Source organism: Chrysemys picta, chromosome 24 (assembly GCF_011386835.1).
Source record: "Chrysemys picta bellii isolate R12L10 chromosome 24, ASM1138683v2, whole genome shotgun sequence".
Lineage (NCBI taxonomy): Eukaryota > Metazoa > Chordata > Testudines > Emydidae > Chrysemys > Chrysemys picta.
Window position 1 is genome coordinate 8582030 of NC_088814.1, and position 27934 is coordinate 8609963.

General features: G+C 43.5%; 1 protein-coding gene across 24 annotated transcripts; it reads left to right on the forward strand.

The window, feature by feature from the left end:
* Window positions 1–27540, forward strand: STRADA (STE20 related adaptor alpha). 24 transcript variants are annotated; one of them, XR_010594858.1, is made up of 15 exons: window positions 265–332; window positions 3588–3615; window positions 4628–4688; window positions 6236–6293; window positions 8050–8078; window positions 14824–14926; window positions 15525–15646; window positions 17587–17695; window positions 17823–17946; window positions 19179–19350; window positions 21353–23066; window positions 23531–23772; window positions 25278–25320; window positions 26068–26343; window positions 26783–27540. XR_010594858.1 is itself a non-coding variant. In XM_065578042.1 (14 exons), the coding sequence occupies exons 3-14, from the start codon at window positions 4677–4679 to the stop codon at window positions 26218–26220; spliced, it is 1272 nt and encodes a 423-aa protein (XP_065434114.1). In that variant the 5' UTR covers window positions 269–332; window positions 3588–3615; window positions 4628–4676; the 3' UTR covers window positions 26221–27540. The 24 variants fall into 24 exon arrangements, 14 of the variants coding, with proteins under 14 accessions (XP_065434117.1, XP_065434116.1, XP_065434118.1 ...); XR_010594856.1 differs by lacking the exon at window positions 3588–3615 and having other exon boundaries at window positions 211–332; window positions 4628–4712; XR_010594850.1 differs by lacking the exon at window positions 3588–3615 and having other exon boundaries at window positions 211–332; window positions 21353–21457.
* The last annotated feature ends 394 nt before the right edge of the window (window positions 27541–27934 follow it).

Here is a 27934-nt window from a genome sequence, read left to right on the forward strand (position 1 = left end):
GTGTGGGGGGGGTTCCTATAGGGCTGACTCCAGGCTTGCCCCCCCCCATTTCCCCACTGCAGGTGGGGGGGGTTAGTTAGGTGGCTGGTTCAGAGAGTGCGCCCCTCCCCCCCCTATACCCTGTGCGTGTGGCGGGGGGGGGTGGCCACGAGCCTGGCTCAGGGATTGTCTCTCCCCCCCGCCCATTTACCCTCTGGGTGGGTCGGAGGCCCAGTGCGCATGCCACGCAGCAGCGCGGTGACGTCATCCCGTCACGCACGCAGCGTCTCCCCCTTCTCCAGGTAACCGGGGGTTCGGGGAAGTGGTAGCGGCGCCTGGAGCCGGAGAAGAGAGTGAGTGAGGCAGGGGCGCTCGGTGCGCCTTACAGTCCCCCCCTCCCCCCCCGGCCGCCTGCGCTTCATCTCCGACCCCCTCGTCCCTGCCCCGCCCCCTTGTGTGCCCCAAGTCCTTGCCCCGCCCCCTTGTCCCTTTCCCCCCCCCCCCCGTTGTGTGCTTTGGTCCTTGCCCCGCCCCCTTGTCCCTTTCCTCCCCCCCGTTGTGTGCTTTGGTCCATGCCCCGCCCCCTTGTCCCTTTCCCCCCCCCCCCCGTTGTGTGCTTTGGTCCATGCCCCGCCCCCTTGTCCCTTTCCTCCCCCCCCCCGTTGTGTGCTTTGGTCCATGCCCCGCCTCCTTGTCCCTTTCCTCCCCCCTCCCCCCCGTTGTGGGCACCGGTCCTTGCCCCACCCCCTTGTCCCGTTTCTTCACCTCCCCCTGTTGTGTGCCCCGGTCCTTTCCCTGCCCCTTTCCTCCCCCTTATCCCCACCCCTTTCCTCTCTCCCTGTTGTGTGCCCCTGTCCTTTCCCTGCCCCTTTCTCTCCATTCCTCCCCCTTTCCCCTCATTCATGTGCCCTGGTCCTTTCCCCGCCCCCAGCATTTGGAGCCCCCCACCCTCTTGTCCCCGCCCCTTTCACAGTGAAGTGGGTAATTAACATATTTGCAGTTATAGGACAAAGGAGGGTTAGTAGGTGGCACAGCATATTACAGATTGTGGTTTTTTGGCCCATTACAACGTTTCTGGTCTGTCCAGGGTTTTTAAGTGTCCAGCAGAGTTATGAATTTAAGTTCCCAGGCTCATCTTGTGAAGGTGTAGTGCAAGTTTCCTTAAAGGATAAGGACTGAGAGAGCCAATATTGCATCATCACTTTGTGAAAAGTATTAGAAGGTAGCCGTGTTAGTCTGTATCCACAAAAAGAAGAACAGGAGTACTTGTGGCACCTTAGAGACTAACAAATTTATTAGAGCATAAGCTGTCGTGGACTACAGCCCACTTCTTCGGATGCATATAGAATGGAACATATATTGAGGATATATATATATATATATATATATATATATATATATATATATGCTCTCTGTATGTGTGTATATATATCTCCTCAATATATGTTCCATTCTATATGCATCCGAAGAAGTGGGCTGTAGTCCACGAAAGCTTATGCTCTAATAAATTTGTTAGTCTCTAAGGTGCCACAAGTACTCCTGTTCTTCTTCTTTCTGAAGGTTTTGCATCTGTTGTTCTGGCAGGGTCTGGTGCTGTTTTGAATTGGTGTGTTCTGATCTGCGAGGAGCTTGCTTCTGATGGGAGAGCTTGGCGAGGTTGTTTGAAGGCCAGAAGAGGGGGTTTGGGAAAGATTTCTTGCAGAATGTGGTCCCCATCAAGTATGTGTTGTAGTTATTTGATGATACGCTGTATCGGTTCTAGCCTGGGGTGGTAGGTGACAGCTAGGAGCATGTGATCAGTGGAGGGTTTTTTCCCTGAGTTTGAAGCAGGTTCTCCCTGGTATTTGGACGGTCCATTCTATGATGTCGTCTGCTTCTCTGGTGGAGTGTCCTTGTTTAGTGAAGGCTGTTTTAAGTGTGTTAAGGCAGAGGTTCTCAACCTTTTTCTTTCTGATGCCCCCCCCCCCCCCCCCACACACACAACATGCCAAAAAAACTCCATGGTCCACCTGTGCCACAATTGTTTTTCTGCATATAAAAGCCAGGGCCAGTGTTAGGAGGTAGCAAGATAGGCAATTTCCAAGAGCCCCACGCCACAGGAGGCTCCACAAAGCTAAGTTGCTCACGCTTTGGCTTCAGCCCTGGGTGGCAGGGCTCGAAGCCCCAGGCTTCAGCACCGTTCAGTGGGTTTCGGCTTTCTGCCCTGGGCCCCAGCAAGTCTAAGGCAGGCTCTGCTTAGTGGACCCTCTGAAACTTGCTTGTGGCCCCACAGGGGGCCCCGAACCATTGGTTGAGAACGAGTGTGTTAAGATATGTATTCTGGATTTTCTCTTTGGTGCATATTCTGTGGTATCTAGGCACCTGGCTGTAGACAATAAATTTCTTGGTGTGTCTGGGATGATAACTGAATCTGTGGAGGTGAGTGTGGTGATCTGTGGGTGTCTTGTATTTAGTTTTCTGTAGGTTTCCATTGTTGATGCTGATCATGGTGTTCAGAAAGTTGATGCTGGCGTGGGAGTGTTCTAGAGAGAGTTTGATGGTTGGGTGTTGGTTGTTGAAGTGGTGGTAGAAATCTATGAGGGAGTTTAGGCCATCTGTCCAGAGGATGAAATATCATCAATGTATATTAGATATATCATTAGTTTTGCAGTGCGTTTTCTCCAGAAATTCTTCCTCAATGTGGCCCAGGGAGAGTTTGGCATATTGGGGAGCCATCCTAATACTCACAGCTGTTCCCATGGTTTCGCCAAAGTGTTAATGTAAAGGTTTTATGGGTGAGGATGAAATGGATGAGTTTGGCTATGTGTTTGGGGTGGATTTCTGAGCATTGTCCATTGTCTTGTTAGAAATTTAAGGCAGGCAAGCGTCACCATCATGGTGAGGGATGTTGGTTTATAGGGAGGTGACATCTATGGTGGCAAGTATGGTGTTAATGTTGTAGAGTTTCTGCAGGAAATGGGTTGTGTCCTGGAGGAAACTGGCTGTTTGTGTGGTGAGTGGTTTGAGGATGGTCTTTGAGTCCTGATATTCCTTCAGTCAGAGTGCCATGGCCAGATATGATAGGTCTGCATAGGTTCCCTTGTTTGTGTATCTTGAGGCGCATGTAGAAGTTTGTGGGGGATGAGGTTATAGAGTTTCTCTTGGAGTTGTTTGGAGGTAGGATTTGGTGATATCCTTAAATTCCTGTGTGAATTGTGGTGTGGGATCTTCTTTGAGTTCTTTATAGTAGATGGTGTCTGAGAGCTGTTGGTTGGCGCAGTCATCATGATTGACCACTATGATGGCCGCCCTCTTTGTCTGTTGGTTGGATTTCAGAGAGCATATAGCTATCCTCTAGGTGGTGAAGAGATTGTGATGGATGTCATGTTTAAGGATTTCACTTGATTATTTTTCCCTCTTGGAACAGTTGATGTTAGGATCAAGTAAGTTTGTGTGGTTTTGTCCACTGGGGAGTGGACAGACTTTTTTCTTGTAACTGTCAGTGGGGATGATGTATATTGTATTCTGGACATTCCACACTGATCCTACTGAGACGCTGTAGCAGTTCTATTTTATAAAGCTTCCTTTGTGTATCCCCTGCAAGATAATGATACTTTATACTTATACAGCATCTTTCATCTGAGGTGCCTTACAAAGGTGGGTAAGTGTTTATCCCCATTTTACTGATGGGAAAACTGAGGACCAGGGCAAGTGAGTGAGTTGCCCAAGGTCATGCACCAAATCAGTAGCAGAATTAGGACTCAATCAGAAGAATTAGGACTCAGATATTCCTATTCACAGCCACTTGCTTAACAGCTGTGTAACATGCTGTGTACCTTTCTGTTGCTATTCTCTCTGGGAAATTATTAAACATTGATATTACGGTAGGACCTAGACAACTAAACAGCACTGGGGCCCCATTATGCGAGGTTCTGTACCGCTAGAGCTGAATGAAATCTTTAAACAAAACTAGCGAAAAATGCAGGTTACATAGAAACATTTTGCAAAATCATGTGGATTTCACTTACTTGTTTTGGTGGGGGTGTGTGGGAAGCCTTTAAAAAAAAATCCCTCAAAATGTTTGTTTAGACATTTTTTAAATGAAATGTTTTGTTTTTTTTATTTAAAATTACTTTTCTTTTATAAATTTTCTGTTTTTTTTTTTAAATTTAAAAGCTTGAAATCAAAGCTAAATGTTTTGTTTGACCAAAAATGATTTTCCCTATTTGTCTGAATTGCTAGAGAACTGTAATCTGTTTTTTTGCACAGTTGTAGTACAGACGGAGGATAAAAGTCCTTGCCCTTTGGAACTTGTAGTCTACCAAATATTGTACTGCATATCTACCTCTGTGAAATATCTTTTCTAAAGTTTTTTTTTTTTTTTTTAAATGGTTTGCTCAGATATTTCTGAACCTGTTTGGGAAAATTCACCTTACAAAACTTGTCACTGTGGCAGAGCTTGTTAAAGTTAATTAATACAAAACCCTTTGTGCTCTAATCTTTCAATAGTCAATAGAGCTACCTAGGTATTGATGTGTGCAACTGGAGACATGCTTTATAGAATGGAACAAGATAAACAGAGCAGGAACTCATTTGTTGGAAATGCTTAGAGTGGAGACAGCTCATTTGCTTTGCCTTCTTAAAACAATTGTCTTGCTCTCATTTTCAGGAGATTTTTAATTTCACGAACTTGGAGTAGCATTACAAATCTGGATTCCATGTCTTTTCTTGTAAGTAATCCAGAACGAATTAGGGTGAGTGTTAAACAGCTTCTAGCGTTATTCCAAAAAAGCACTGGTTTTGTAAATCTTTCCCTATACACGGAGATAAGCCCTGATTCTGCAACAACTTGTGTGGGGTGGAGCCTGTCCCATTAACTTACTTGGAGCTCCACAAGGCCCTGCCCACACAGTTCTTGTTGCAGGATTGGGACCATAATCTATCTTGTTGCTGGAGAACTAGATTTTTAATTAAATACAATTATTTTGATTTATGAAAGAGAGTTACTTTTAAAAGGTATGTATCTGTGAGCTAGATGTGTTGCCAAATGCTTATAACGTGCATTTTGCTGAGTTCATTCTCTTTAGATAGTGCTGATTGTTGAATACATCTTTTTTCTGTTTATGTATTGTACAAAATGATTTTATCACTTAATGTTTTATAATGTACAGAAATTGCAGAAAAAACAAATGCTGAAACTTAACTGTGTTGATGGTACCTTTGAAAAAGAGATGGAGGAAATGTCTTTAAAAGACACTGTCAATTTAGTTAAGTTTCATTTATATTTTGTATATATTCGTGTCTTTTAAACTTAAAATGAAGTCTTTTTTGTTTGTTTGTTTTAAAATGGTTCCTTTTAAATGCTGGAAATCCATAAAAAAAACTGTTGTGTATAGCACTTAAACAGGAAGTAAACTAAGTAGTGAAGATACATTGTTGAGAATGAAATGTGCGAAGGATCCACTTTAAAAAGGCTTTTTAATATAAAGCAGCAGTAACGCAGGTAAGGAAATGTATTTAAAATATGATTGGAAACCTGGTGTCCCTTAAAGTTAGAATGTGTTTTCATAAGACTCAGCACGACTCAAAAGATAGCAGCAAAGTGTGTGTGTGACAGAAGAGAAATCTCAGACATGATCACTGTGAATGGTGTAAAAATGACCCTTTTGAAATTTTAACATCATTCACATTGTGCTAAATACTGATACAATGAAATCCTGCTTCTTTTCAATTAAATGTGGACTCTTTCTCATACCGGCCTGCTTCAAATAGAGGTAGATTAACATAAATGTAAGTAAACTTGTTGATTGCTTCAGCAAGTTGACCAAGATTTTTGCCATAAATGAGTAGTAAAATGACTAATGTTGACTGAGCGTTAACAGTGTACTCAGTACTATACAAGCTTACAATGACATAGTCCATGCCCCCAGGATATTAGTTTATTTCTAGTATCTAATCTATCTTGATGTGAATCAAAAGTTGAACTGAGTGGATAGAGATCATGTCACTATCAGCCTTTATGGCTGCTCTGAGTTTTAAACATTTTGACTTCGTTTCTTCCAGAACATGAAAGAATAACAGTTTATATCAGTATGTCTGTTACTTTTTAAATATTAATATTTACAGCTGCTGAATGAATTTTAGCTCATTTCCCTCATTGCAAAGGAGATACGTGTTAGAATGGTCAGAGTGATCTATATGATTCTGTTTTGGTTGACTTAAAATAAAAATGGATGAGCTGTGGAATAACTAATTGGCTTTGGACTTTCTTCTCTAGCGGTGGGTGTCCGAAAAGTTCATTGTAGAAGGCTTGAGAGAATTTGAACTGTTTGGAGGTAAGTACTCCACGCTTCAGTAAAAATCTTTTACTTTAAACTTGAAAGCACCCATCAGTTTGGTATAAGTAAATGTGCTACATGAATGAACAAATCAGTTTATAGCACTGTCTTCAAATTGGCCAACAAAAGTAAACTTAGAAGGAAGAACTTTAGATTTTGTACAGCAGTTCATTTTAAAGTCAGTAGTAGTACAAACTTCAGAACGTTGTAATGCAGTACATTAGTGCAGTCTGGTCTTTCCTGAATAACCAGTTTTTTCTCTGTTAAATACAGATTTTGAACTTGAAAAGGATAATTACAGAAACTGAAAATTTTCCAAATGTTTGTTGCTGAGTCTAGTTAAAATAAAGTATTAAAGCTAATAGAAGAGAAGCCTTTAGGTGTAACTGTGGTCACTAAAGTAACTATGTAAATATGGTGCCACCTTACACAATAGATCTACTCCTTGAGTATCTTTGAATCGGGCCTACTGACTTCACTGGCAAAAAACAAGTTTTAAAACAGTAACACTTTCATTTCTAGGGTAGAGACAACAGTGTAAACTGGATTTTAATCTGCTGCTTTCATCATTAGCAAAATTGTCAGCTAAATTCTGATGACAGAATCTTTGTGACAGATGATGTAAAGGAAGCTAGCTAGCTAGATGATTAGATCCCAGGTGGAGTTAGTAGTTAGCAAAAGCTTCCATTTGACTTGTAAATTCTGCAGATTTTCCCTTCCACATTGGGCTTTGTAGTCATGTTGAACCTCATTTCAGATGTGGTTTCTATCAAACCTTTTTTACACTACGTCCATTCTCACCATGGTTACAAACTATTACCATGTTTAGAAGCTATGCATGGTTTTGGCTAGCACTGTTTTTTTAAATTAATCCCTGCCTGCAACCAGTCGCTGAAAACAGTTTAGCTGCAGCAGTTTTCAGACATGTTTAAGCATGGGTCTACCCGAACCAATTTCAAACCTAGCTGTAGCTAGTATCTCTTTGCTCCTGATGTGGGTGGTGCTTTTTGCAGTGACTCTTCTGACTTAACTGCACTTCTAGGAAGAAAATACATTTAAAATATCTGTCATGTTTTACTGTACAAATCTGATTAGAAACTTTGCTCTGAAATGAAGTTGTTAAACCAAAATTCAACCCAATATTAACAGCACTGTTTCATTTGATTTCAATGTGAATTGTACTTGCTTATACCAGGGCTGAATTTGGACCATTTTATCTAAGCCTCTAGCTACACAGAAACCTTGTTATAAGTGTCCTTGTCGAAATGTGGATTTTTGTTACCTCGGGAAACTTGGAATTATGTAGAATTTAACTGCTACTTTCTACACTGATTGCATTCCTCATTAAACTTCCAAAATAGTTTATCCCAAATATTTAAAAGCATCAGATGTATTAAACTATTTCTTTTTAAACAATGGGTTTAAGTTTACAATCTAAAAACAAAACAAATCTCCCAAACCTATGTTTCTCTTGGTAAATGTATGAACAGTAAGACTAATTGAAACTGTGTAACTTCTTACTTTTAGAATTAGGTTTTTTGATATGTTTTCTAATGTCTGTTACTTACTGTTGTGATGTTAATTGTAAGTTAAAGATTTTGCCTGGGAATATATCCTTATACCTGTCTAGTACCTAAACTATGCTTTGAGGGCATATAATTTATTTATTTTCATAAATATAGTCAAACTATGTTTTGAATGGGTATTTGTTTGTTGAAGAAAACATGGTGAACAATTAATTTCTTTACTCCAGAGCAGCCTCCGGGTGACTCTCGGAGAAAAGTAAGTGATTTTTTTGCAGGCTGTGGTGCTGTGGTCCATTGCATGGAGATTATTCCTTGTGGAAGTTTGATTTTCTTTCTACCTTATTTTTATACTTCATCTGTATATTTAGCTTTACATGTGTGAAAACAAGTTTCACCCTGGAAAGGAGATTTTGGTGTGTGGTTTTGAAGCTGTTGCATGTGACGTTTCAGCTGTAAATCTGAGATTTAATTCCTTAGGCTCACATTTTCAAAAGTGGTTCTGAAAACAGGGCCCAAATTGTCTCAGGTTGAGCATTCAAAACCAGTGCCCAGTTTTTTGAATAATTTGATTTCCTTTCTCTTCCCTATGCCACATCTGCAAAAAGAGACCCCAGCATCAAACTGAGAATTAGATAACCTTCAGTTTCAAATGGGACTTCACCTGCTGAAAACCCATTGGCATAGCTCCCTTCAGAGCCCACAGTAACAGTCTTGAGCCTTCAACAGGTGCTGCTACCTGCTTAGAGAAATCTTTTCTGCTTGAGGACTGATTCCCTAGAGAGCTATGGAATTCCCATCTAAAAATACATAGTGTAGTCCAAACCAGGACAGTCTGAATCTTTACCTGTAATCCATGTCATATTCATGGTCCTGATTAAAGCACCAGTGGTGTGCAGTGTAGACATAGCCTAAATGAGAGGCTATCCTGGGCTTTTAGACATATTTGCAGTATTGATGCTGACTTTCTTTCATTTAAAACAAATCTTATTCCCCTAGATGGTTGTAGAAACAAGGCAATAGTTACTTAATCAGGGAAAGGAATTGTTTTTAGTTTGAATCAAAAGTGAGCAAGAGAAACTTGGGAAGTAAAAAACAAAACAAAACCTTCTATCTTCCACCCGGCATTGAATCCAAAATCTAATCCACCAGCATTTGATTTGGCAAATGCAAATAATTTCTAAAAGGCCTGAAATGCTAGCCCTTAATGAATGTCCTACTTCATGCAAAAAGCAACAGAGGGTCCTGTGGCACCTTTAAGATTAACAGAAGTATTGGGAGCATAAGCTTTCGTGGCATCTGAAGAAGTGAGGTTCTGACCCACGAAAGCTTATGCTCCCAATACATCTGTTAGTCTTAAAGGTGCCACAGGACCCTCTGTTGCTTTTTACAGATTCAGACTAACACGGCTACCCCTCTGATACTTCATGCAGCTAATCACACGTTTCTTCATTTTACAGCTTTCATGATTTTTAACTGCACACCAAAAGTTATCTTGTGTGAAACTCTCGGGGAGCTTTTTTGCAATATTTCATAAATAACATTTCAGTTTAACTTTTTTTTATTTTTTTTTCAATCTCATACAGTGTTTAACTTTTGAGTAGAGCCCCTTCTGCATACTGTGATTAGTTGTAGAGTTTTCAAACTTAATGTTTATCTGCAGAGAGGTGAATCAAGGTCTCTAATGTACTGAATTATTTCTAAAGGGGAGCAGATGATACATTCTATTTTGGTTGAAACAGCCTGCACCATAGTTAAAAAATAACGTATTAGATTTATTTCATGTTTTTTGCATCTGTTTTGTTGGCTTCTGCTAAATTTGGAGAGCATTGTATTAAAGCAAACCACCTACGTAATGCACAGTTTCAGAGCAGCTGTCATTGCTGCAGAATAATTTTCATCTCCTTGGCGGTGCCTTTCTGCTTCACAGGCCTCCATCTGCCTCTGTTTCTTTCCTTTCAGTCCTGCCATTGACAGGGGTGCGTGGAGATGATGGAAAACGTAATGAACTGGGCATTAACTGTGAAAGTCCGAATTGGTAGGAATAGTTAATGGATTCACAGCCAAATGCTAGTGTTGTGTGACATAGTGGCCAGAGCAAAAGATTTGGAGCTGTTGGGATTCCAGATTCCAATCATGGCTGAACCAAAGATTAGCGTTTACCTCTTTGTGCTTCAGTTGCATGAGCTGAAATAATATAGTGCCTTTCACTGAGGTTATTACAAAAATTAAACCTTGTCCTCTCCCTCATTGGGGTAGACGTTATCCCCATTTTACAGATGGGAAAAGGGAGATATAGTGTATCTGTTTTACAGAGCTTGGATTAGAACCCAGGAGTATTGACTCCCAGTTCCATTAGTAGAAAGCTTATAGAAAACTGGATGCTTTATCTGAACTGAGGCTAATTTATGGTAGGAAACAAACTTTCAGTGGCCAAGGATAGTGGACTTAATGACCTGATGGATCTTTCCCATCTCCAACTTTTGTGATTCTATAATTCCTGACATAGGGCAAATCTTCCATCATTTTGATGCATTAATTCAGCACTGATTGCCCTAGATACTGAGGATAAGAGATTTGAAGAATACCCTTTTTAATTTTTCAAGGTTAAAATGATCTAAGGGTTAAATGCCCCTAATAATAATTTGTATTTTGAGAACTCTAGCTTACATTTAAAAATGTGCAGATAATTTGAACAACTCAGATTCCTCAGTTTCTGTTAGTGACAGTCACTCTTGACCTGTTCATTGATGTGAGGTTTTGAGTTCCAAGCAAGTGATGGATCGAGCTAGTATTTGGTGGTGCCAGCATTTTTCTGTTGGTCCCATTAGTTTCTTCAGTATTTAAGCTTTTTTTTTTAATTTAAACTAAGCTTCCAGACCTTTGATACAATGTTGTCTTGAGTCTGTAGGTTGACTGAAACAATAGCTCTCTGAGGTTTATACTCTCCCCTTCCCCTCAAGTAGAGCGTTGACTCTGATATCCAATAATGCCATTGTTAATATTGTCTACTTTTCACTGTTAATCATTTTAGCAGAAACAACCAACCATTCTGGAATTATGAGCAGAGCTTGAATACCGTACTATCATCTCTCTTTTTTTTTTTCTTCATCTGATTCCTGATATCAAGTAAACTTCCACCACTGATCTCTTTACTCTCATTTGAAGAGTCAAATCTGTTTGGTTCTGGTTTGATTTAAACACGACTTTAACCTTTGAAACGTTTTAGTCCCAATTTTTTTTTTCCTGTTAGAATGGCAGGTGTGAAATTGCCTGTTCTGTAGTTTCCCCTCTTGACAGTTAGTTTATCAGCAGCTGGAAGTATAATCTCATATAGACCTAGCGGCCCAGTGTCTGATCTCACACAGGGTATATAACCTGTACAATCAGCCTACATCTTGTGAATGCATTGCAGCAAGTTTTATAAGATACAGCCTATTCACCCACGTTCCTAAAATTAGAATTGGAGCCCTTAGCATTTCTCTAATAAGAGTGCATTTACATATAAATGTATTGAATCGCCATGTGGCCAAAACACAGATGAGTGAGTACATAGTAGATGCGTTTTTTCATTTCTCTTCAATGCCTGGGGAGACTTCTGGCAAACTTTTACCCATTGCTAAACTGTCTCTTCCTGCTTAAGAGTAAACTGCTGGTTTCCTTGGCTCCCAGTACTTTAATTGTGGTAGAAAAATTGGGATCATATGTTCATGTAACTGACATAATCATCAAAGAAAGAATGTCGAAGTTTGCCAAAAGCTGTGTTGTTGCTTGCAACTTTCTAGGGATTCTGCCTTGCTAGCCAGCATAATTGTTTCAGAAGCTATCTGTTAGTCTCTAGTTTGTCCCAGCCAAGTTTTATGCCAAATCGGATTTTCTTAAGACTTCTTAAGACCCGAGTCTAAAACTGGGTTAAAGCCACAAGTGAAGTTTGGTCTAAACCTGATTCCTAGTGGACGCTTATCCATATTGCCAATGCTTCAGTCAGTTTGCCAGAGGTTCTAGCTGTCTGCTTAGGAGAGCCCCACCATTGGAACACGAGCACTGCAGGTTTAATAGAATTGTGCGCGGGAGTCTCCAGAACTGGAATAGGTGGTGGAGCTGGGGCTCAGTATGGAGGTGCATTAACAGAGCCTAGGACTGAAATATTAAAGAATGCTGCACTCAGTAATCATAGAATATCAGGGTTGGAAGGGACCTCAGGAGGTATCTAGTCCAACCCCCTGCTCAAAGCAGGACCAATCCCCAGACAGATTTTTGCCCCAGATCCCTAAATGGCCCCCTCAAGGATTGAACTCGCAACCCTGGGTTTAGCAGGCCAATGCTCAAACCGCTGAGGTGGCCTTGTAGAGCTGTGGGAAGTGGGGCCAGGACTGGAATAACAGAGGGCACTGCAGGTTAGAACTAAGGTATGTTGATGGAATTGGGAAGCTTATGTAGCCAGTTTCATAACATTAAAATCATTTGCCAAATTCACGCATAACATTTTAAAGAGAACTCCGTTTTCTAATGCATAAGTGGTGTCAGCTGTTAATGTTAGGGTGCTGAAAAAACCTTCCTTTGGTCTTTAGAACCAGTGGATTCAGGATGCTTCTAGGACCCCTTTACTTCTTGGTAGTGTCCTTATCAGCTGTTGCTTAAAGAAGCAAGTATTTAATATTTGAATCAAGAATGCTTTAAAAACAATCATTAGGAGATGGAGTAAGGTTTTTTTGTTTTAAATAAGTTAGAACTAAAGTGTTCAGAATATATTTTAGCAGCAGTTCTCAAACTTTAGCAACCCAAGGACCCCTATTTTTATTTAAAAAATTTTGCGGACCCCCAAGTCTCCCCCTCAGCCCCAGGCCCTGCCCCCACACCATTCCTTCTCGTCCCCGGTCCACCCCTGCTCCTCCTCTTCCCTGCCTCTTTCTGCCCCCTTCCCTGAGCATGCCCGTCCCTGCTCCTCCCCCTCCCTCCCAGCACTTCCTGCACGCCAGGGAACAGCTGTTCTGGGTGTGCAGGAGGTGCTGGGAGGGAGGGGAGGAGTTGATCAGCAGGGCCCGCGGATCCCTGGAGTACCCTTGCAGATCCCAAGGGGTCCGCAGACCCCAGTTGGAGAAACAGGCCTTGTCTACATCAGGGCTGGCTCCAGCATTTCTGCTGCCCCAAGCAAAAAAAAAAAAAAGCCGCGATCGGCAGCGGCAGTTCAGCGGCAGGTCTTTTGCTCCTAGAGGGAGTGAGGGACCTGCCGCCCCCGAATTGCCGCAGGTGCCGCCGCCCCTCTCCCTTGGCCGCCCCAAGCACCTGCTTGTTAAGCTGGTGCCTGGAGCCGGCCCTGGTCTACATTATGGAGCTTTTTGCCAGAATAGCTACAGTATGCTGGCAAAAGCCCCCTAATGGAGATACAGCATGTACCAGCCAAAGGAGTTCTGCCAGCATAGCTGCACCATTTCCCCAAAGGACATTAGCTATGCTGACCAAAAGTACCCTTCTGCCAGTGTAATTGCATCTACACCAGGGGTTTTGCCGGCATAGCGGTATTGACTGGGGTGTGAGATTTTTTTCACGCTCCTAGCTGACATAATTATGCCAGCAGAACTTTGTAGTGTAGACCAAGCCATAGTGTGGGTATGGTTACAATAGCCTCTTGTTACTTAATGGCTCTTTGTCATTGCAATATACCTCCTTCTTTCAGTGACAGAAAAAAGTGTGTGTTTCCACTTCCACTGCAGCTACAGGAGAGTGAGTTGTGTTTTTTTTTTTTTTCCCCTGCTGCATGCATCAATAGCAAAATTGTCAGGAAAGTCTGATTGTAGAATATTTATGGCTGGTGATCTGAGGCAGAAAGGACACACCTGGGTTTCCAGCTCCCAGGTGGAGTTAGTGTTTCTGGCAGTTTAGGAAAAATTCACCTAATTCAAACTTGACATAAAATGAACAGATTTGGTCTGTTGCAGAGAGAAAAATCTGGAGCCTCCTTGTGTCACTCATCTAACTATAAGCGTAACTGAAGGACAAAATACACTGCAATAATGGGACATGCCTGAACACTATGTATAGACTTTTCTTGCTCCTCTGAAACCCCCCCACCGAGGAGAATTAGAATGCAACCGTGCTTCTAACGCTGCCAGAGATTGTGGCCTCTTTTTGCACATATCAAATCATCTGTCAGTTCTTGAGACAGGCTCCTGTAATGCAACTTGGACTGTAATGCCTGTGTGTTGAATTGCACAGCTTGTTTTTAATCAGTTGTAAGCATGACTTAGCATGAACAGAGAAGAACATTTGTCTTTTCAGCTTGTGCATGTAGATACAGCAGGGAGCTCTCTTAGTTGTAGTGAAAAGATGCAAGCTGGCAGACGTGGGACTGCTGCTCCCGTGTTCATTTGTACCAGCTCTTTGCTGCAGCTAAACTTTTGCTCCCGTTTGGGACTTCTTTCCATGTGTGTCTGATCTATGCATCTTGGGCTTTTCTGAGTTGGTTCATCCCTTCTTCCTGCAGCAAAACAAGTTCAACTTTGTCAGCCTTCGCCACAGAGAGAGCATGCATGGATTAACAGTAGCAACCTCAGCCAGGAAAAGCTTCTTGCCAGAGTGTAAAAAACCCCCCACCATAGACAAGCCTTCAGTCTATCACCCCTGAACAAGCAAACAGATGATGCAGAAGTCTGTAAAGAGTGGGAGAAACCTGGCTATTGCAAAGGGGTGGAATAATGCTGTCATGTGGAACAGTAATTGTCTTTGTTAAAATCTTTTTTTTAAAAAGACCTTCTGGTTTATAGTAGATGGTTAAATTACCTTGTTTGGTTACATGTCATAGAAAGCAGCTGTCTGGCTTTTCTGGAAGGAGGTATCTTCTGGGTTTCAGTTTGTGTTAAAGATATTTACAGCAGACACTGCTAGCTTTTATACTCAAATATGTCCTGATACTATGAGCATGTGCAAAAATATAATGTGGAACAGATGATCTCTCTACTAGATGTAATTAATATCCGTTTCTGATTTTTACCTTGCTCTTCTAGACCAATGATGCGAGCTCCGAGTCGCTAGCATCTTCCCCTAAAAGGGACACCATGAGCAGCTTTTTACCAGACAGCAGCTGTTATGAGTTGCTCACCATAATAGGTAATGTTCCCAGAAAAACACCTAATTCTCATTCTTCGTGAAGTTTTCCTTTGTAAGGTACTGACTTTTTCTTGTGTGGTGGTTTTCTGAAATGTCCTTTCTTTCTTTTGTTTTGTTTTAGTAGTAGTAAAATCATTATATAACAATGTAAATTAAGATGGGTTTCTTGTCCTGAAGCTCTTACAATCAAAGTAAAAGATAAATACTAGATGAGAGGAGGTGTGGTTTTGAGATTGAAGCACAAGGGTATCAGCCGGGACTCTTGAGTCTCATACCTGGTTTTGCCATTAGCTCCCTGTATGGCTCTTGGCAGATCACTTCATCTCTCTGTGCCTCAGTTTCCAAATCTGTAAAATAGGAATATTACTGAGGTACCTCCCAGCAGGGTTTTAAGTAATGGGTTTTGTATGCAGAGTGCTCTAAATTGGAAGGTGATGTAGAACAGGCACATTTTTATATTAGACAAGACCATCGAAAACAGTTAAGGTGAGAGACGGGATAAGGGTAATTGCTAAGGAGGAAGTGTTGGTGGAAGCTTTCCCACAACACACAGTCAATTGTATTTGTGCTTACGGGGTTAATCTCACTCTCTTTTCAGGCCACGGCTTTGAGGAGCTGATGACGGTGAACCTGGCCAGGTATAAACCATCAGGAGAGTATGTCACAGTCAGAAGGATTAACCTGGAAGCCTGCACCAATGAGATGGTGACATTCTTGCAGGTGATGCTACAATCTTTAGAATGGGGCACAGCATCTTTCTTGTATATTGAAAGAACATGACTCCTAGGATCTCAGCTGCAGGTTTTTTAATGTTTTCTAAGGTGTCCATTGCTAAGTATCTAGGATGCTGTACAACTTTAACACGGTAGTTGCAATACTGGCCCACAAAGACCAATTATCCCAATGAAGAAATTATCAAATTAAAAAACCATTGTAAGGTGCTGGCAGTAGATACTCCTTCAGACTGAGTTATGGTTTCGTAAATGTTAATTGGCTGATACATCTAAAATTATTTTGAAGCTGATGGTGGAGTGTCTAGGGCAGGGGTCAGCAACCTTTCAGAAGTGATGTGCCAAGTCTGCATTTATTCACTCTAATGTAAGGTTTCACGTGCCAGTCATACATTTTAACCTTTTTAGAAGGTCTCTTTCTAGAAGTCTATAATATATAACTAAACTATTGTTGTATGTAAAGTAAATAAGGTTTTTAAAATGTTTAAGAAGCTTCATTTAAAATTAAAATAAAACGCAGAGCCCCTGGACCAATGGCCAGGACCTGGGCAGTGTGAGTGCCACTGAAAATCAGCTCGTGGGCCGCCTTCGGCACGCGTGCCATAGGTTGCCTACCCCTGGTCTAGGGATTAGTGCACTGGACTGAGTTTCTAGTGTTCTGGGTTCTCTGGAATCATCTCAGCTGCTGTCTGGTCATGAGCAAGTCACTTCTCTGTGCCTGGTTTTTGAATTGTGAAATGGGGATCTTTGCCCATCTCACGAGCATGTTGTGAGGTGATTCATGTTTGTAAAGTACTTTGAGGTCCAAGGTGGAAGTTGCTCTGAAAGCAGAGTACTATTCTAAGGCAGTGGCTCTCAACCTTTCCAGACTACTCTACCTCTTTCAGGAGTCTGATTTGTCTTGCGTAGCCCCAAGTTTCACCTCACTTAAAAACAACTTGCTTACAAAATCAGACATAAAAATACAAAAGTGTCACAGTGCACTGTTACTGAAAAATTGCTTACTTTCTCATTTTTACCATATAATTATAAATCAGTTGGAATGAATATATATATAGTATGCTATATCGAGCAGTATAAACAAGTCAGTGTCTGTATAAAATTTTAGTTTGTACTGACTTTGCCAGTGCTTTTTATGTAGCCTGTTGTAAAACTAGGTGCAAATCTAGATGAGCTGATGTACCCCCCGGAAGACCTCTGCGTAACCCTGGCTGAGAACCACTGTTCTGAGGGGATTGTTCTTCCGGTTAAAATCAAGACTTGTATCTAATCCGTTCTCTTCTAAAGGATTATACGTTGCACTTGAAGAGGAAGAACCCAATGATCTTTCCGTACCAAACTGCTGTAATCACATCCTATGTGCTCCTCCGTTTCAAAAGAAGATTAGTGCAAGGAAATAGTATATCAAGTTCCAAATACAGGCGCTCCGATGCCATAATTTGTTTATCCTTCTCCAGTAAATTCATTCAAATAGGTATTAATGTTGACACATCATGATATAAACACCAAGTAGCCCTTGCGCAGAGGTTGTCAGAACAGATATTTGGGGTGGGGGTTTAGTATGTGTGTTCTTTGAATTAATGTAAAATTTCCCACATGACTATTCCTTTATGCTGGAAGTTGGGATTGCCAGACATGTTGCACTAACTTGGGAGCGCCTGGATTCAGTGCTAAGCAACTATTGCCTATGCACAGACCTCGTCCCGGGAAAATCTTACTCTGGTGAGAGATTATTTTAGCTGTTATATCTTCCCTCTTTATCTGCAAAAGGAGAGACGAGATCTTCTCAGGTGAAGAGAAGATTCAAGTCAGTCTGTTGGCAGACAATCAAAGTGCTACTTTTCGTCCAGTATAACCTTCCTCTGTATCATATCTGGAGTTTTGTATTTATTTATTTTGTACTGATTCAAAATATCCTTTTGCTTTTAGGGTGAGCTTCATGTGTCCAAACTCTTCAACCACCCCAACATTGTGCCGTATAAAGCGACCTTCATAGCTGACAATGAGCTCTGGGTAGCGACCTCCTTCATGGCTTATGGTAGGTGGAGAGGAGAATATGTTTGCTATCTGACCAGGCTGCTTTAGCATCTGTGAAATCATCTTTATTTAGGTGAGTGTCCTCTGTTTTTCCTGCTCCGTCAAAAAACGTTTCTTCATCTCTTTAGGTTCTGCAAAGGATTTAATCTGTACCCATTTCATGGATGGAATGAGTGAACTAGCTATTGCTTATATCCTCCAGGGCGTTCTGAAGGCTCTTGACTACATTCACCATATGGGCTATGTACATAGGTAAAAAGGAAATTGCTCTCTGTATCACTTTCTGTAGGAAATGCTTACAAACAATATTCATCCAGATGGGACTAGGTATCTCAAGGGATTTGGAATAAGAATATGGTTTGCATCTAGCTTGCCAGTGCAGGGGAGCTTGTCTTGCTGCTGCTGTAGAGAGCTTTATTGTACATGTCCATTGTCCTGTCCTGGACTTCTCATTACCACAGAAATAGTACTTTAAAAAAGCAAACCGCCGAGTGTTCCTGAGGCAAAGTGTACTGGTAACTTGGGGCTAGAAGACGCTTTTGCTGAAGTAAACCCTTCCACGGGGTCCCCAAGGTGGAAAGATGAGAGGAGGGAGGTTGTGACAGCAGAAAACAGCTGCATCTTCCTTTTTACCAGGGAAGTTGGAAGGCTAGCTGGGAAGAGGGCATACTCAAGGGATATACTAACTTCCATGGAGCCCCAGATAGGAATTAAAGCTGCCCCCTCCAGTGGATAGGCAACCATCTGCCCTCCCTTGGGTGAATATTCTTCTCTATCCTTAGCGTGCAGAGGGGTCTTTCTGATGTAGTTTACGCCTCTGTGTTGAGGCTTCAGTGAAGCGGGTCCATCTGTATTTTATGGTGGTTGTAATGACATCACACAATATCCAAGCAAAACCTCTAAGGGAATGAGCAGATTGCATTATTCCCATCCTTCCATCATTGTTCACTCTACTGTCCCAGTGTCACGTTAGGGAGGTGATCACCTATTCCTTCATCCAGTGGAATGGCCAATAAATTACGGTTTCATACTTTCCAGGTACTTTCACTTTTAGTTCTCTCTCCTAGCTTTTTTAGATTAATGGTACGAAGTTGCATTTTTTTTTTAAGAGATAAGGCTTTATTTATGCTTATGCAAATATCACCTTGCCAAGCAGCAGATATTTATCTCTTTTAATCTCTCCTCTGAAATCAGTGCCTCCAGACCCTTAATCAGATTTATGTTTTTCCTGATAAACACTAACATGGCTGCCACACATACTTGGACATAAGTTTCAAAACCTGATTATTCTAGGCTATTGGTACTCACTCTGTCACATATTTTCACTGGATGTTCAATGTGCCTAGGTTTCAGAATATACCTTCCTTAAATCCCTATAGAATAACCTTCTCACATGGATGCTGGTAAGGAATTTAACATCCTTCTAAGGTAGATGATCCTTGACCATGTGTTGACTTCCTATTTCTGGTCCCCTTTGCTTTAAGGAGTGTGAAAGCCAGCCACATCCTGATCTCTGTGGATGGGAAGGTGTACCTCTCAGGCCTGCGCAGTAACCTAAGCATGATCAACCACGGGCAGCGGCTCAGAGTTGTCCACGACTTCCCCAAGTATAGCATCAAGGTCCTACCATGGCTCAGTCCTGAAGTCTTGCAGCAGGTATTGTATAGAACTACTGTCATTTCATGGCTCACTCTCCTCTTCTTCATCATCGTTGACTTTCTCACTAGTGGACAGAGACACCCCCCCCCCCCATGTCCTTCACTGTTGCTGGGATTTCTGGCCAAGAAGCAAGGAACTATTTTCAGGCTAATTTTGTAGCCCGAGGAGAGCATCTGATCGTGTAACAAAACTTGTAGCATGGTTCTTGGAAAAGGCAGCACAGACCTTCTTGGAGCCTGATTCTCCCCCACCATGGGTTTCAATGGGAGCTACTCTGATTCTGCAAGGAGGAGAATTGGGCCTTTGGCATTTTAATGACAAAACTTGCCTGTTGTCCTGAGTGGGTCATACTGCTCTGGACCCCCATTCATGTCAACTTGGCATTTCATATCCTGGTGGCAAGCGCAGCCCGTTAGCCGTACTGCCCCCATGACACTGAACGTGAGCCTTCTGAGTTGCCCACAGAGGCATCTTTTCATTCCATAGGGCAGTGGTTCTCAACCAGGGCTCCGGGACCCCCTGGGGGGGCCATGAGCAGGTTTCAGGGGGTCTGCCAAGCAGGGCTAGTGTTAGACTCGCTGTGGCCCAGGGAAGAAAGCCAAAGCCCCACCCCGTAGGGCTGAAGTCTGGGGTCCTGAGTCCCGCCACACAAGGCTGAAGCCGAACTTAGCTTTGGGGCCCCTGTGGCGTGGGGCCCCAGGCAGTTCCCCTGCTTGCCACCCCCTAACGCCGGCTCTGGATTTTATATGCAGAAAGCCAGTTGTGGCACAGGTGGGCCGTGGAGTTTTTATAGCATGTTGGGGGGAGGGGGGGCCTCAGAAAGAAAGAGGTTGAGAACCCCTGCCATAGGACATCGTATTCAGTGGTCTCTCCATGGCAACTGGGAGAAGGACCGTTTACTCTCCCACAGATAGGCACCTGGGGTGGCAGGAGAGCTGCTAAAACAGACTCCTTTAAACTGGGTGGAATCTTGAATGCCAGGTCTGTCCCTGAGCCCTTGCTAACAGCACTCATGCCGTCACCGTAGCATGTTCATGAGTGTAATAATGCTTGTCTCTGATCTTGTTATACGCATTCCCTTGTGTTGTCAGTCTGTTCCCATGGCTCTCTGGGTTTCTGGCTGCTCACTGTTTAGAGCCGCTGTGCTGTGCGTTGCTCCCAAAAGTTAAACCCGAAGAGACTTTTAGCGTCACCTTTCCTCCTGATGAGTTTTCATTCTTTCTTGGCTCTCTTTTTTTCCTTTAAAAACAGCAGCAGTGTAATCACCTGCTTCCCCCTCAGGCCGGGCTGATCAATGGGGGCAAAATAAGCCTTCAGAAAGGCCGGGACTAGAGCGTTGGTTATGGAGTTTTGCGCCTGTACGGGGGCTAAACTCCAGAGGGGAGTCTGCGTAGTTGTGTGAAATGGAGGGGAACTCGATGGAGCACGCCCCAAATTCTAGTTTCTGAGTTACGGTTTACATGAAATGGTCATTCTCTTTCTGTATCTAAAAGAATGTATCTTGGGTATTTATGTGGCCCTCGTTACCAAGTGCTGAAGCACCTCACAGTCTAATTGTCTTTGCAAACTCCTTGTGAGGTAGGGCAGTGCTATTATCCCCATTTTACAGATGGGGAGCTAAAGCACTGAAAGATTAAGTAACTTGCCCAAGCTCACGCAGGAAGTCAGTGGAAGAGCAGGGAACTAAACCTGGATCTCCCAAGTCACAGACTAGCGCCCTAACCGCTGGGCAGTCCTCCTTCTGTCTCCTTCCAAAGAAACTGATCACCAGCAGACAGAGAGATACATTTTCTTTTAAAAACAAACAACCTCAAACCTTGTTGCCTTGTAGTGTGAAACATCTACAAATACTCTGTTGTGGGAACCGGGGTACTTTGGTTTAATTGTTTGTTTGTTTTTGTCCTTCCCCTTCAGGTACCTGATCAGATTCCCACATGGATAAGCATAACACTTCACTGACTTTATAGCTAATTCTCTCCATCCCACTCTTTGGTTCTAGAATCTCCAGGGTTATGATGCAAAATCCGACATATACAGTGTGGGGATAACAGCCTGTGAACTGGCAAATGGCCACGTCCCATTCAAGGACATGCCTGCTACTCAGGTAGGGATTACAAGCTGCGTGGGCTCTCCTTCCATCCCAACCTGATAACGGCATGCTGTGCAGTTAGGAAATTGAATTCTGTAGCTGTCAATAATACCTAAATGCAAAGAACCAAGTTACTGGCAGCAGCTGTGTTTGTAATGAGATGTGACCGATTCTGAGCTCTTGAGGTCGTGAAAGATCTCTAATGGCACTCTTTGCACAAAAGTAAGGGTAATAACCCTTGCCTCTCTTCTTTCCTTTCTTACCTGTTAAACTACTGCTGACTTCCACTCTACCAGAGTCTGCCTCTCAGAGGTACATAAAGGCGTACATAGAAATTAGCATTGGAAAAGATCTATTAGGTTATCTCCTCGTCAGCGCAGAATTGTTCCCTACAGTACATTTTCTAGTGCTCTGTCTCCAGTTTTCTTTTAAATGTTCCAAAATATGGAGTTTCTTCTGAAGGTCTCTGTTGTAAGATTATTATTAATTGACTTGACATCTTTTTTGAGTTTTTTTTTAATGTGTAATAAAACCTTCCCTTTTTTTCCTCTTGGGGCTGCCTTTCTTTCCCGGAGCCATTCCTTTAATCTTAATCAAATCCATAACTCAAAGGGATTCCTCTCTCCACATGTTGTGTGGATTTCTATAAAACCTGAGAATCTAATACACCTCTACCTCGATACAATGCTGTCCTCGGGAGCCAAAAAAATCTTACCGTGTTATAGGTGAAACTGCGTTATATCAAACTTGCTTTAATCCACTGGAGTGCACAGCCCCACCCCACCCCAGAGCGCTGCTTTACCGCGTTATATCCAGATTCGTGTTCTATCGGGTCGCGTTATATCGGGGTAGAGGTGTATTACAAACAGTGCAGTAGACAGAGAATTGAAGACCGTTACAGTTAGTCTCCTCCAATACCAGTCAAGATCCTGCTCCCATTGAGGTCTCTATCAAATCTTATTGGTTTCAGTGGAAGCAGGAGCAGGTCCATTCAGTTCAAAATAAGTCCGTCCTCATTTGCAGATTGACCAGAGCAGCTTGGTGTCACCCTCTTTCTCCCAGGGAAACATTTTAACACTAGTAGGGTTCTGGGGCACACCTTGAAAGACAGATTAGAAATGTACCATCCTACTGCTAGAAAAGTCCAGGTACAGAACTTGATTAACATTTATAACAACCTTCTGCACACAGGTTACTGAGAGCAGTGGTAGATGGGTTGTTACATGTCACCTGTGCCAAGTTGGAGCGTTCACGCTTCCTGAGCTTTGGTGTCCAGTCCAGATCATAACATCACTCCCAAACAGAAAGCATTGTTCTGTGCATTCCTAGATAAGTGTAGGGTTATTGGAGGTTTGTTATGTAAACGGGCCCTGGACGTGCTGCTTTCTCCTGATCTACTCTCCCCTTTCTGCTTTTTAACCCAAATCAACTTTCACATTGAGCCACTTCATGAAACCTTGGTGCAAGAATGAAGGGGACTAAATGCTGCTGAGGGAACCAGGATCCAACAGGAGCTCCAGGAGAGCAACTATCCCAAACCAGGGGAATCTAATATGAAAGCAGAGGTGTCCTGATCTCCTCCCTACAACCACCTCCGCCCTTCAGGAATGTGGCATCAGTCCAGGTTATAACAAAGAATTAAGAACTTTGCCTGCCTCTTGGATTAGGAGACCTACAGACTTGCCATCAAGTATGACCGCTGCAAGGGGCCGAATGCTGCACTGTAACGTGTATAACTGCTCTGACTTCATGGAACCACACGGCAGGCTTGATACTGTGAATTGTTGACAGGTTGAGAGCGCTCTGCAATGTGCACGAACGGGCCCTGTGTGAGAAGGGAATTTGGCCCATAAAGTTCATGTAATACAATCCATGTTAGAACAGCAACTCAGGACACTAGTGTCTAAGTCCTGCAGTAAGAGCAGTGCTGAATGAAAATACAACACATGCAGACCCTGGACCCTCTTGCAGGACACAACTGAAGATTGTGGCAGAGTATTTAAACTTCAGATACATTTAAGAGAGCAGGCCAGGGTGTATCTAGTCTGTATTATACATGTGACGTCCTTTCATCCAATTCCATTTCAGATGCTGTTGGAGAAGCTGAACGGAACTGTTCCATGCCTGCTAGACACCACCACGATCCCTGCCGAGGAGCTGACCATGAAAACATCCCGCTCGTGTGCTAACTCCGGGATTGGTGAAGGGATGGCAGTTAGCAACGTGAGGGCAGCCAATGGGGAGTCAACACTGCACCCTTACCATCGGACTTTCTCACCCCACTTCCATCACTTCGTAGAGCAGTGCCTTCAGCGTAACTCGGACTTGAGGTACAGCCGGAATGGGAATGCTTGGTTACAGATCTGCTCTAAACACCATTCGGGGCTTGGCTACTGTCATTATGGACTCTGTGGTTTAAAAATTGTTTTAATCCTGATCTTTCACCATGGCTTTTGAGTTGGGTCTCAGTATTGGCGTTTCATTCAGTGATCTCTGATTAAAAGCATGGCTGTGTGAAGAGGTGCCCCATATGTACTGCAAAAGCACTGTCCGGAATACCTATAAATATATAGCCTGAAAGCGGTAAGAATATGTAGCGCTTTGATAGGACCTTGCATCAGAGAACCCAAAGAATTTCAGTTATTAAGCCTCACAACCTTCTTGGGAGGTGTTTCCCTCATTTTACAGATGGAGAAACTGAGGCAGAGAGGTTAAATGTCTTGCCCAATGCTGCACATTGAGTCTGTGGCATATTGGGGAAACTAACTCAGGATTGGCGACTCGCATTCCCACTAGACCACGTTGTCCCAGAAACAGTTTCATTATCCAACCAGGAGAGCTCAGCTTGAGACTTCAGTGAATAAAAGCTGAGAACGGAGCAAGAACAGCATTTCCTTTTCTAGTTAGCCAGGGCCGTGTTGTCATCTTACTCTGTGGTAAACGTCTCTGTAACTAGAATAGACTATTCATAATTTGGGCTCGCAGAAGTTTTTGCTGTGTCCTCGGGTATAGCTTCTTTCGCTGTCCAGGGGAGAGGAGTATACAGGGCAGCGATTGTCCTGTGATAACTGCATCACACGGCTTCTCAGTTAATTGATTGCTCTGTCTTCAATCATGCTGCTGTCTTAGGCTAGGTCCACACTACCCGCCTGATTCGGCGGGTAGAGATCGATCTTCTGGGATCGATTTATCGCGTCTCATCTGGACGCGATAAATCGATCCCAGAAGCGCTGTCGACAGGGGAGCTTGCCTGCGCCGCGTGGACCCGCAGTAAGTAAACTTAGTTCAATCTAGGAAACGTCGACTTCAGCTACGCTATTCTCGTAACTGAAGTTGCGTTTCCTAGATCGATCCCCCGCCCCAGTGTGGACCAAGCCTTACGGAAGGAGCTACAGATCCCATGGCCCTTTGAGAAATCTTTAGGGATAACCTGGTCATTCTGGCCAACAACTTTGCCTCTTGTGAAGCAGATTCTAATGGCAAAGGTACTTAACTCCTTCCTTTGTCAACCCCCCTGGGGATGCCTAGAGGATAAAAGTTGCTACGGCGTATAAACGGGCGAGGTACAGCCCTGAGTCAGGAGACCAGGATTCTGTTCCAACCTTTGCCACTCGTTTGCTATGTGACCTTGGTTAAGTCTCATCCCCTGTCTGTGCCTCAGTTTCCCCACTCAGTAAAATAAGAATCATCTTGCCCTATATCTCACAGTGGGTGAGTGTTTGTAAAGAGCTTCTAAAGACCCAGAGGAGAGCTGTTAGAAGAGCAGTGTCATTTATGCTAATCACACTCAACTCTTGTATGGTGATTCGTTCCCTTCTAATTCTCTTTTGTACAGGCCAAGTGCAAGCACCCTGCTGAATCATTCCTTTTTCAAGCAGGTAAAGTGGTTCATTTAATCTTCTGGTAGAGGGCTGTGGCCTTCCCGTGGTAACCCCTTCCTGGGCTGTTTCCTCAGCTGTGGGGAGCAGAGTTCTGAGGATGGGGGTGGGAAGACGTTGCTGTTGACTCCTCCCCTCTGGATAGCTCAGCACTGAAAGCACCATTTAGCCGGGGTTCTTGCTAAACGCCTATAGCCAGGAAGGACCAAGTTTCAAAGAGCTTGGCTTGCATGGGTATGTTTGGGGGCAGCCTACTAGTTGTACAAAATCGTCTTAGCTTTTTTCTCCGGTTATAATCCGAACTCAAATCTCATTGAATTTCCCTTCTCTTCCCCCCCCCGCCCCCCTTCCTAATTTGTTTTTTCGATTTCATTAAGTCCTGGGGTCAGTGGAGGAGGGGGTATTCTGGCAGCAGTGCCCTCCCCCAAACTCTGCCGGCCTCTCCTAGTGGCGGAGTGCCATCAGCACTGTTTCTGAATTGGCAGAGAGATGTCCCTAGAAAAAGATTGAGGAGGTTTATCACCAAGTTTAGAGGGCACAGTGCCAAACCCTGCAGCGCTCCTAACTCGGGCAACAGAAGATTGGGTTAGACGGACTGACGTCCCTGGCCAGCTGGTATGTTGTGCTGCTGCTATTAGCCCAGTCCATATTGTGATGTCATACATGTGGTGCGAATGGTACTAATGCCGTAAAACCTTTGCCTCTGAGAACAGCTCAAACCAAAACTAACTCTCCCTCCGCCTCCAGATCAAACGTCGTGCGTCTGAAGCACTTCCTGAACTATTGCGCCCTGTCACACCAATCACCAACTTCGAAGGTACACGGCCACAGGATCCCAGTGGCATTTTTGGACTGGTATCCAGTCTGGAACAGCTAGAGGTGGATGACTGGGAATTCTAGAGCAACGTGGCAAATAATACAGTTCCAAGCCCTTGAAGGAGCTTTCTGGACATAGTAATTTATTGACCCCTCTCAAATGAAGCCGCGATGAATGTTACATGCAGAAGAGTTTACATGACTATGGTAAGGAACTTCACCTGTTTACTTGAGTAGAGCCTGGAATCACCCTTGGACAGAAACTAGCTGGAAAAAGGGATCTGTTTGTAGGAAATGCTGAACGTTTCCTGCTTGGTGCCAGGAGCCTCCCAGCTCTTGCTATTAAGCACCAGGTATAGGCTGTATTCGTTTTGCTCGCCAGAGTTGAGTCAGTCCTAATTTGTTGGTCTCCATACACGTCGTTTTCCCCATGTTACTGACTCTCTAAAGTTCAGAGGGTTCTGTGTGTCTTTAGCCTAGCTTTAGATAGTCCCTTTGTTTTGTTCCTTTACAAGGGTGCCTTTGAGACAAATGTGGGAGAGGGGAGAAGGAATGGAACTCTTCTTAGACTTGGCGGTCTAGAAGAGAATGTCCAAGTTATCACCGTGGCATTCTTCTCACGGGGTCACTCTTTTGGCAATAACAGATGTAGCCTGCTGCTTTATTGAGAGGAAAATGGAAGACCAGACAGCACTGGAAAAAGGTGTCCCCTTCTATCCCAGCCATGCTCGGAGGCTTGGAGATTCCTCTGCAAGGCTGCATTCGTCTCTTCAAGGAGACGGGTAGATCTTTGTTGTTGTTTTTTTTAAACTCTTGCCATGTGGTGCTGAATGCCCTGACGTGCAGGTCAGAAGAGCTTCTGGGACTAACCAGCTGCTCCTGCCCCTTCATGTAGCCACCTCAGCCACCAGCTGCATTTTTTAAAAGTAAGATGTAGTTTTGAATGTCTTTGAAACGGCACCATACTATATTTTACAACATTTGTCTGGCTGGTCTCCTCCTGCAGCAAGGCTAATGTCACTACATGAAACGTGCTGGCCAGCATCTGTTTCTGAGAACCTACCATGGGAGGGGGAAAGGTAAGTTGGGAGCTCGCTCTCTGTGTGCTGCTTTCTGTGCAACTCTGTGCCCTGCCATGGGCGGACCCTCTGCTGCTGTGGCAGCTCTCCCTTCACTGTGGGGGTCCGGTTCTCCAGACTGCATTTTAAGGCCTTTTGTTCATCCTTTCTAAGCATCATGGATCTTCCTTCTCAATGAAGCACTGAGAATCCGGTCCTGTACTGGTGGTCACCGAGAGCAGTGGTGCTGGCAACAAGTCCTTTTTGTGTTTATAAACTGTACTTGAACCCGAATAAAGTTTGTTACTCTAGTTTTGTTGCCAAAACAAATAAAAATGTAAGTATTTCTGAAGCGTTCCTTGTATTTCCTTAGCTCTGTGCAGATGCTGAAGGGTCCCTCTCCTCCTTGACCAGCCTGACTTGGCCTGTTATGCAGGTCGTCACACAAGATGATCGCGATGGTCCCTTCTGGCCTTAATCCGTGAATCGTCTTGGTCTGAAGGAGCAACTTGCAATGAGAGGCAGTGGGCGGATATTGCCTTATACGTGGCAACCATGTTAAAATGAGGCCCGTGACACTGACCTTCCTTTGCAAAGCGCTGTGAGAGATACTGAGAAGTGCTATAAAAGAGAGATTCTCATTTTTGTTTAGACCTTCGGTTGGGTACTTTACACAGTCTAAACACCTCACCTTTGCCGGATAAAGTACTAGGAAAGGGTCACTTTGCCCATCACTGAAG

Coding starts and splice junctions, on each gene's coding strand:
- STRADA (XM_065578038.1), top strand. CDS start 220: ATGCCACGCAGCAGCGCGGTGACGTCATCCCGTCACGCACGCAGCGTC. Junction 8,079..14,823: donor CGGGTGACTCTCGGAGAAAA/GTAAGTGATTTT, acceptor TTGCTCTTCTAG/ACCAATGATGCGAGCTCCGA. Junction 25,321..26,067: donor ATCATTCCTTTTTCAAGCAG/GTAAAGTGGTTC, acceptor CTCCGCCTCCAG/ATCAAACGTCGTGCGTCTGA.